This window comes from Cupressus sempervirens, chromosome 3 (genome assembly GCF_028749045.1).
Source record: "Cupressus sempervirens isolate cs-2001-9-10 chromosome 3, ASM2874904v1, whole genome shotgun sequence".
Classification (NCBI taxonomy): Eukaryota; Viridiplantae; Streptophyta; class Pinopsida; order Cupressales; family Cupressaceae; genus Cupressus; species Cupressus sempervirens.
The window spans coordinates 1,108,602,641-1,108,613,025 of record NC_143120.1 but is presented as its reverse complement, the minus strand read 5'-3'; the positions used below and the strand labels follow the sequence as shown (position 1 = coordinate 1,108,613,025).

The following is a 10,385-nucleotide window of genomic DNA, read 5'->3' as shown; positions in this document are numbered from 1 at the left end:
CTCACATTCAAATTTCAGGTGATCCAACATATCTAAATATGTGAGGAATGAGTAAATAATAATATTAAATGGTGATGCAACATATCTAAATATGTGAGGAATGAGTAAATTAATATTAAATGTTAAAAAAGGGATGTGACCATATTTACATCGTAAGGCACATTATTGAATCCATTGCTAGCTGGTGCAAGGCATTCGTTAAACGAGCATGGACATATTACAGTGCATTATAGTGGCAGAATCGGCAACAAAAGCATCCTATAGTGTTGCGAATACTGTGATGATATCTTACAATGCATTTTCAAACTGAAGTTTTCTACACAGAAATAAATGTTACTTCAAATTCACTTTAGGCTACAGCAAAATAATATGGATTTGGTTGTTTAAATAGCAACCTGCAAAATTGTACTTGTCTTCGCCTATCAGCAGATGCATGTTACAAATTATCAATAATCATACGTAAAAACTGCTCACAACACAGCAAGTAGAAAAGAAAATCTGCCAGCAATTGAAATCTTTGAAAGCCTCGAAGAACTATGTTCAATTTAATAACTCCACAAATCAAGAATGACGTACCTTACCAAATATTTTAACTGGTGTTAACTGGAGTTGCAAATCGAGAATGACGTACCTTACCAGATATTTTAATTCAAGTGCATCTAACAAACCTAACATTCAGTTGTGCATTTCAGATATAATATCAATCATTCAAATTTATTACAACTCACATTCAAATTTCAGGTGATCCAACATATCTAAATATGTGAGGAATGAGTAAATAATAATATTAAATGTTAAAAAAAGGTGGTGATGCAACATATCTAAATATGTGAGGAATGAGTAAATTAATATTAAATGCTACAAAAGGGATGTGACCATATTTACATCGTAAGGCACATTATTGAATCCATTGCTAGCTGGTGCAAGGCATTTGTTAAACGAGCATGGACATATTACAGTACATTATAGTGGCAGAATCAGCAACAAAAGCATCCTATAGTGTTGTGAATACTGTGATGATATCTTACAATGCATTTTCAAACTGAAGTTTTCTACACAGAAATAAATGTTAATTCAAATCCACTTTAGGCTACAGCAAAATAATATGGATTTGTTTAATTAAAAAGCAACCTGCAAAATTGTACTTGTCTTCGCCTATCAGCAGATGCATGTTACAAATTATCAATAATCATACGTATAAACTGCTCACAACATAGCAAGTAGAAAAGAAAATCTGCCAGCAATTGAAATCTTTGAAAGCCTCGAAGCACTATACTTTCAATCTCATTACCATTACTTCTTGAAGAGATCAATTAAAGACAACACAAACAAAACTAATAATAGTTGCATGAGCTTATGAACAACATTCCAGACCCTAATTCATAGCAAACAACGATCAACAAACAAAAAATATGATAACCATTTATCACCTAAATTTTTTCCACAATGCTGCAAACAATCACCAATAACATCTTGATTAAAGCATAACTGCAAGCAGCTTTCTCTATTTTTCATGCCATCAACTGAAAATAAAATAAGGCACTGCAACTAGTATGTCAAACAAAATAATTTAGATAGAGTGGCACCTAACTGCCTTAACTTTAAGTATTTTCAAGTAATATAAATAAATGTAAATCACAGTTCAATACCTTTCCAGACATAAAAGTCACCTAAATCTTGGGGGCACAAGTGAAAGAAATCAAGTATTTCCTACAATGGTCATACACTCCAGTCTCAAGCCCTAAAATTTGGCTTTGCCACCACATGCCAAGGAAGCTGGCCATTAGTGGCAGTGAGACAACTTGCAAGCTGGATCAGCAATAGCCTTGGTATACAGAAAAAATAACTAATTATGCTCCAGCCCCACTAAAAAAATGGGCTAGTTAGAAGAACTGAAACAATACATTAGAATGTGCAAAACTACCACAATACAAGACCGCAATCAAAACAACTCTGGCTCAAGTAAAGCTCACTCATTTCAGCAAGAAAATCCGTATTCTCCCCTAGAGAAGATATTGGCCTCATGAAACAAGAGGCTCGTTCAATGAGAGTGAACCAAGTTGATCAGCCTGATTTGCAACAGCTGTAGCTTGAGCCAAACGAAGTACATCCATTGCTTCTTGAACTTTTGATTTTAACGCATCAGGAGATTCAATAAGGTGTAGTACTTCTGTTTGATCCATCTCCAAGAGCATGCCTGTTACTTTACCAGCATGATCATGTTCCAGCTGATCCACTAGAGGAAATAGCTGTTCTCCAAGCATCTGGCAAGCAAACAACAAACTTCTACACTTAGAAATACAGTATAAGACGTACCAATTCTAACATTTAATTTGCATATTCTGAATTTGATGTAATCAAGTTCTTAATCTTACTGCTCTCTGTTGCTCTGGATTTGCAGAAGCCAAGGCAGAAGCAAGTGCTGTAATTGGCAAAGGTTGTGATCTGGTAGTCTCTGCGTTACCCACTGGAATGCCAGAAACATCGAGGGGCATTGGCACCATTCCACTCATCAGACTCTGGGGCATCATGGAAGGATCTGGTCCATTCCGTGTGTTGTGCATATAACGAAGGCCGTGATTTGCATTTCTCTGAAGCAGCTGTTCAAATATATGTCAGGATCAGAAACAAAAATTGATACAAAATAAAATAATGTGTGATTTGCATTTCTCTGAAGCAACTGGTGGAAGATATGTCAGAATCGGAAACAAACATTGATACAAAATGAAATAATGTGTGATTTGCATTTCTCTGAAGCAAAGGTTGGAAAATGTCAGGCTCAGAAACAAACATTGATACAAAATAAAATAATGTCATAAATAATGCGGTGACTGGCAATTTCAGGAAAGCCAGAGAAGTTTGCAATCCTCCTGCAGATTGGGTACGTTTTCTTATGTCAAAATTTGTAGTTGCATGACTAGCTTACAGTGTCAGAATCGGAAACAAACATTGATACAAAATGAAATAATGTGTGATTTGCATTTCTCTGAAGCAACGGTTGGAAAATATGTCAGGATTGGAAACAAACTTTGATACAAAATAAAATAATGTCAGAAATAATGCAGTTACTGGCAATTTTAGGAAAGCCGGAAATGTTTGCAATCCTTCTGCAGATTGGGTAAGTTTTCTTATGTCTTAATTTGTAGTTCATGACTAGCTTACAGTGTCATTGCCTTACTAACACTCTGCACTAGCCATCGGCATGGCACTTCACTAATAGATGAAAAGCAACCAGCCATAAACAGATGAGCCAGAAAAAGCACACACACTGAACTCTTCATTATCCATACCATCCATGTACCTATCAATACAAGAATGTTTGCTTATGCCTCATTTTTGCAGTTAGCCACCTCTAACAATTTCAAAAAACTTAGAAATTAACACTAATAATACAATGAGAATAATTACACCACAGTAAATAATGCAATTAAGTAATATTCTCAGTGCACACAAATAACAATTTCTAAAAACTTAAATGAACACTATAATACAGTGAGACTATTTATACAGCACTAAATAATGCAAAACAATGATGTTCTCAGTGCACCAGCTTCTTCAAAATTAGTCGAGATCATTCACAAAACAAAGTGTCAGGCTCTATAAAGTCTGTGACAACAAATGGTCTGGAGCTGGACAAGGATAAAAAACTCAAACTATGCCATTTAATCCCAAAAGCAGGGTTCTTGTGAAACATTATCCAGAAATTTGAGTCAATAAATATTTACTTAAAAATATGCAAATAAATCCCCCATTAAAACATCACATAAGAATAGCAATCACCGAGCCAGCCAGGCAATGATCTAGTAGTGTGGCAGAGCAATTTCCATGCTGATGATGGGCTCAAGATTTATTGGCCATGCTTCAGAAAATGGTGAATCTGCAATAGTGCAGGCTACCAGTAAAGGTTGGATGGCAGTGAGTTCTGACAAAGTTTGGTTTCTCAGGACGGCTTCTAAGTCTTCAGAGTATTCTAAGTTGTCCATGTTGCATTCCCAACATGATTAGAAAACAAAAGCACGAGTTATTAATAGTTTATCAAGTCTGGGAAACACAAATGCACCAAGTACCTGTTGCTGCTGTTGTTGCTGAATTTGTTGTGCACCACCCCTCCTTCCACCCATTCTTTGTCCTTGTTGGCTCTGCCTCTGTAATTGAAATGGTAGCATAAAGTTTTGCATCTGTGCCATTCCAGGGCGAATGCCAGGTAGCAACTGTTGCTGATAACCAAAACCTGCAGGCTGCAAGGAATTACAAGAATCAGGAAATTACTAGCCAAAGTAACTCCCTGTGAATCAAAATTAAAGTACTACCCATTCCGTTTACTAACCTGTGGAGGAATCAGGCCATGGGGACCCTGACCGTAGAACAGTTGCTGTGGGGCGAGCCTTGGAGCACCAGGATGATATGGTGATAAACTAGTTGGTATTGCAGGAGTAACTCCAATAGGAGCTCTCATCTGAGCAAACTGAGCCTGGCATGACAACAGATCAAACATTTACATTGTTTGCAAGCACTTGAATCTTTTGTGCATCTAGCAAATCAACATGGGTATCTTGAATTTTCTACCACAAGAACCCTACATACCTGCAGTCTCGCCCTTCTCTCTAGTTTTCGTTGAGCCAATGCAACATAAAGAGGTTTTCTTCCAGCCATCTTTCCACTCATCTCAGCAACCTACAATTCATGACAAATACACTTCATTCAAAACTATGCCATGCTCCAGTGGATAGCAAACAAGAAAATCTGGTTAGATACTATGAATTCAAACAAAACATCTAACATGGTAATAAAGAACATCTTACAGCACGCATGGCTTCTTCTGGAGAAGAAAAAGCCACAAACCCGGATCCCCTGCTCTGACCTTGGGGGTCCCTCATAACCTAAAAATAGTGGCACGATGTTAAGAAAGAATTAAATACACAAATAAGTAGAATGTTTTGCCATGAGAAGCTATAGGAACTGAATTTAACCACGATGTAATCCACAAGAAAATAATAAAAAGAGCAGAACATTAACAACATCATAGTCATGAGAGACATACCTTGCAAGATGTTATGGTGCCAAATTCTGAAAACAGTTCTCTTAGCTTTTCATCATCAATGGAATCATCCAGATTTTTCAGATACAAATTAGCACCCTGAAATTTTTCCATTTTTGCCTTCCTCTCTTGTTCAAACTTGGTTTTCAATTCTGCCTCCCTTTCAGCCTTTTTCTGTGCCCTTCCAACATACCATTCCTTATCATCATTAAAAGTTTTTCCATTTAAACTGTCAACAGCATTAGCTGCATCATCTACATTTTCAAAATTAACAAATCCAAAGCCTTTGGATTTTCCATCCACATCCCTCATAACAACTGCACTAGTGATGGGGCCAAATGCACTAAAAACATTTTGCAAGTCTTCATCTGTGGTCGTGTCAGACAAGTTTTTCACAAAAACATTGCTAAACTTGGAAGTACCCATTGATCGTTCTCTTTCTTGCCGTCTCACAAACAAGCCAACATAGACCTGCTTGCCATTAAGCAACAAGCCATTCAATTTTTCAATGGCACTCTGTGCTGCCTCTTCTTGCTCATACTGGACAAAACCATAACCTTTGGACTGGCCATTGTTATCTGTAGCCACTTTGCAAGAAAGAATGGTCCCAAAAGTAGAGAATGTATCATACAATCCTCTATTATCTATACTTTTGTCAAGATTCTGCAAACAAATAACTTTAAGATTAATACAAAAATCTTCAACTATTATGTCATAGCAAGAAAAATAAACAGAAATCAGCAGTCTAGGTTTAAAAATTTGATGTAACATATTCACCTTGATGAAGATGTTTGCAGAGCTACTCTTCCGAATGCTTGGATCACGATGGGAAAACATTATTCTCATTGGCTTACCATTAACACCAGTATAATTCAGAATCTCCAGAGCACGGCTAGCTGCAAATGCAAAAAAAATCCCGACTTTATTTAACACATCATAAATCACAATTGAACTACAAATATCAATGCATTTGTTATCAAGGAAAGGAACTTGGTTACAATTTTTTGGAAATGAATAACATGCAAAACATAGTGGTAAAACATGCTATGGAAACTGCATTGTCAATTACAATAATAAACATTTAGTAATAGATACATAAATAAGCTTTTGTTAAACATCTATAAAATAGTCTATGGACCCTTCATAGCAAAGATGCCAACTTAAACCCTTAAGGGACATGTAATATATTCAAATTCGGTAAATTACCACATTCATTCCTATGATGCAACGCACCCGGATGGAAGAAATCAAGATGCAACTCCTGGGCAATTTAATAAATATGATACCTTTGGGTTTGGTATTATGCCTCAAAGTAACTCCTAAAAGGTACCAAATCCTACAAATATTTTATGACTGTTAAATACAACCTCAGAGTTTCAACGACGGGCACATGCCAACAAAACCCTTTGTTGGAGTTTCAGGCAATTTCAGGCAATTTCCATTTCTAAATGATGGAAAAGTTTTAAAAAGTAGTAAAAATTTCCCCTGGTTAAAGCATGCAAAAACTGATTGACTATTCTAACTATCCAAACCATATTTAGACATCAAACTATGTTGTCCATATAGCAAAATATGTTATCAGCAAAACATGAATCTTGAAGGTTCACAACCACAAGTCAGAAAAGTTCAACTTTTCCCTATTTAAAATAACAAACAAAAATGAAGTTAAACCTTCTCGAACCACAACCACAACATGAAAATGTGATTTGCTCGAATGCTCAAAAACCAGGCCTTACACAATGCAGCTCTGCTTTTAAACCCCCAAGAGGGCATGGTAAATTGATAAAATTGAGCATGAGACCTAACTCAAAAGGTTTATGTTTGTGTTGAGTTCTAAAGAGAAGATTTGAGCAAATCTATCAATACATTAAAATTGGGAAAAATCTGTAATGGCGTTCAAAGAACAGAAAAAACAGCAATTTTTTAATATTTTAATCTTTAAAATGACAAATACATAAAACAACAATGTCAACATATCAAATCTAATTATGAACTTAAAAAATATGGTGCCAGCTAGTTTTTGCCAGGTGTCTATTCGAAGTGTTGTCATAATAAGTGGAGAAATAGTGGCAGTTCATACCAGGCATCATGCAAGGTAAGACACCTTCAGAAGCTGACTTCCACTGTTGTTTCAACAGGATTTTGAATCGTCAAGCACTGAACTTGACCTCCCAAGTTTGAAGGAATTTAGGCTAGAAAGATTTTAGTTTATTAATAATGAACAGGTTCAATCTTGGGACCGGAAAGGCTTTGGGAAAAAGGCCATGGTGGCTCTTTTTGATAGCCACAGATGGCTTTGGTGACAGACAGTGCTCCAATAGGATCTCTCTACCTTGGTGGCAATTTTGGAGTTCGAATCTTTTCTTCATATGGTAATTGTGGCTTGTGTAAGGACTGATGGCTCTCTCCTGATGTCGTCAATAGAGAGTGTATCATTTGTGCTTTGTTCTCTTATCCTCTCACAGAAATCTTCTTTTGGATATAATGATTAACACTCACTGTGGAGTGCTGGAATAAAAGCAGTCTAGAGAAAATTGGTCTGTGCTTGAAAAAAGTGCATCGATATATCATTAGAAAAACAACAACAGTTTATACTTGGATCAAGATCTTGTGGAATTTGGACCTTCCCATCGTAAAAAGGGTCATTTTGTCTCTCTTTTCTCGCTCCTTGCTCAAGAAGTCAGTTATGAGTGAGCCTGGCTTTTATAAGATTGGCCATATAGCCAGCACTCGTTAGGAAAGTTGTAATCACTCTTTACCCAAGGAGAGGCACTCGTTTGGTTCCCATTCAAATCATTCTTGGAAGCCTAGAAATTAACTATTTTTAAATGAATAAGAGGCCTCCTTGTGGTTTAGAAATAACAGCTGGCATTTCTCGGAAGATTCTTGTCCTACTTCATGGGGTTCTTGCCTGGCTCAGAATAAGCTAAGGTCTACCACATGGATCCTAGGTCTAAAAGCTTAGATGATCAACTCTCATAATAATATTACCTCCATGTAGTCATGGATTTAGGTGATATATCCTCAGCAAGATTTTGCTTGGATTAGTGAATAAAGAAACCTCCTTTGAGTGTCTCTCCTGGTCTCGACCAAAGGAGCTTAAATGCAAAACAATTAATGAATTTGAGCAATTACCTCAAAAAACAATTCCATTTTAAATCAATCAAGGACCCCAAAAGAGTTAAGTACACTACTGATTTTCAAATTGAGTTATACCAATTTTGTTAACTGCTATGGTTACCGTTGCACTAAAAGGTTGACCCCTCTTAATGCCCAATACAACCACTAGACTTGTAGAAGACACATGAGGCTGTTAAACCATGTCAAGAATCCATGAAGTGACCCTGGCCCACTGCCAACAATCCCTCTCCCAGCATTACTTGTCGTGGCCTGCAAGGAGTCAACTTGTGACCAAGTTCTCATACCACTTGTTAACCGTTAGAGTTGTCACTGCACCAAAAGATTGACTTGTCAATGCCCAATAGAGCCACTAGACTTATACAAGACAAAGAAGACTGTTAAACCATGTTGCGAATCCAGCAAAGAACACTGGGCCACTGCCAACAGTTTTGGGGGAGCTCTATGACACGTACCATAACTAATTGCTTTGGGGGAGCTATATGACACGTACCATAACTAATCGTTTTGGGGAAGCTCTGACGTACCATAACTAATTTTGCTGGGATGAGAGTCTTCCAGCAAAACAGTGTTAAAACTAGGTAATTATTACAGATTTAGGGGAACTCCGTGACACGTTCTATATCCAATTTTGTTGGATGCAGTCTAGTCCAAAAAAACAGCATTAACAATAGGTAAACCAGCAACCAACTTCTGTGAGCAGAGCAGGTAGGATACACGCAACTTAAAAAGCCCTATATAAAGTTACAAAATATTTTCTTTAACAATTACAAAACAATAGTATGACATTAGCAGATTTCCAAAAGAACTGGTAGAATTTTCCTATCGCTAAAATGTATAATAATAGACACTTAAACTATTGGACAAAACCACAATCAAAACATTATGGGCAAGACTAAGACAACTAAAATAATCTGTCAATGAACCTGATCAAACTGGAAATATGGGAATGATGTTTACAGATCTCCAGTGCAACCAAGAAAAATATTTCTAATGTAAGAAAATAAAAAATAATACACTTCACATGCAGCACTACAACTACAACAAAACATCTGAAATGGGATAAGCTGAAGAGATAAACATTGCAAACGTCAAGGTTAAAATCTTTAAGGAAGGCGTGATAAACTGTTAACATTAGATAATTACTCCATTGGCGTAAACCTAACCTACACCGACAAAGCTGGATACAGGTATGAAGCAACGCTGACGGACGAGACAACACTTCACGGAAGCATAACTAGCTCCATTGCAGGGGGAATTTTCATTATCTAACGAATCCTAGGTCGGCCAGGGAAAGCTCAAATGATGCAAATAAATGGATTTCTAAAGCAAAGACTTGAGATCAAACACCAGGAGACACGATCAAGCGAGTTTAACAAATCAAAAAAACACAACCAAAGAACACATTCCAGTTTTTCTGTCCCATATATAAAAATGATATGCTGTGTAACGGACGAATGATCGGGAACCTTTGAGAAAAACATACCATCTTGTGCATGATTGTAGTTGACATAGGCATATCCAAGCGATAGACGTGTGATCTGATCTCTGCAAACCCTAATGGAGACGACGGGCGCAACCTGATTAAAAATATCAAAGAGCTGTCCTTCGGTGACAGCAAGATCGAGATCTCCAACATACAAAGAGGCATTGGCCGCCCCGACTTGCTGCTGAACAGGAGCTCCCATCTGCGCCATCGATCCACAACAGTCAATCTCCCCTCAGACAAGCGAGACTTCGCAAGGCTTGAGTTTGTTGCTTCTGTTTTTAGTTTTTCTGGTTTTTTGGGGTTTCCCCTGAAATCTAGTGTCTAAATTTAGCGTGTTGAAATGCTATGTTAACCCTAATATTTATTTGCTAAATATAAAGTGCTGCGCGCGCCACCATGCAAATGCACAAGGCTCTTTCCCAATGCCCATGCAGTCAACAGATGCAGAGGACTTGAGAAATCTGCCACTCTAACAATATAAAACTCTAAGTTTACTCTGCGGGGTAGCTTTAGGGCAACGCCCCATCTTCTTGGGTTTATGCACGTTTATGTCTCGCCTAGTTGTGGTTATTATTATTATTATTATTATTTAATTGTCATTGCCTTCACGGGGACAAATACCCCTATCTGTTTTCTTTCACATCATATTGTGAAGGTAGAATTGTTTTGGAATATTGAACATGTTTTTTCCTCCTCTCCCCTCTTTTTCTTTTTTTTTAA

General features: G+C 37.1%; 1 protein-coding gene across 1 annotated transcript; it reads right to left on the bottom strand.

The window, feature by feature from the left end:
- Positions 1-1,554: 1,554 nt before the first annotated feature.
- Positions 1,555-10,144, bottom strand: LOC149570666 (polyadenylate-binding protein 8-like). Its single transcript, XM_089823211.1, has 9 exons — positions 9,663-10,144; positions 5,816-5,934; positions 5,042-5,701; positions 4,803-4,880; positions 4,585-4,674; positions 4,328-4,471; positions 4,068-4,238; positions 2,376-2,600; positions 1,555-2,264 (listed from the first exon to the last, which is right to left on the bottom strand). Exons 1-9 carry the CDS (start codon positions 9,871-9,873, stop codon positions 2,022-2,024), a joined length of 1,941 nt encoding a protein of 646 aa, XP_089679337.1. The 5' UTR covers positions 9,874-10,144; the 3' UTR covers positions 1,555-2,021.
- Positions 10,145-10,385: the final 241 nt, after the last annotated feature.

Bases quoted from the DNA above. Each gene is read 5' to 3' on its own strand.
- LOC149570666 (XM_089823211.1), bottom strand. From the start codon at position 9,873: ATGGCGCAGATGGGAGCTCCTGTTCAGCAGCAAGTCGGGGCGGCCAAT. The intron at 5,702-5,815 runs GTGAATATGTTA...ATTTGTTTGCAG, and splicing joins CTGCAAACATCTTCATCAAG to AATCTTGACAAAAGTATAGA. The intron at 2,265-2,375 runs GTAAGATTAAGA...TTTGCTTGCCAG, and splicing joins ATCCAGAGCAACAGAGAGCA to ATGCTTGGAGAACAGCTATT.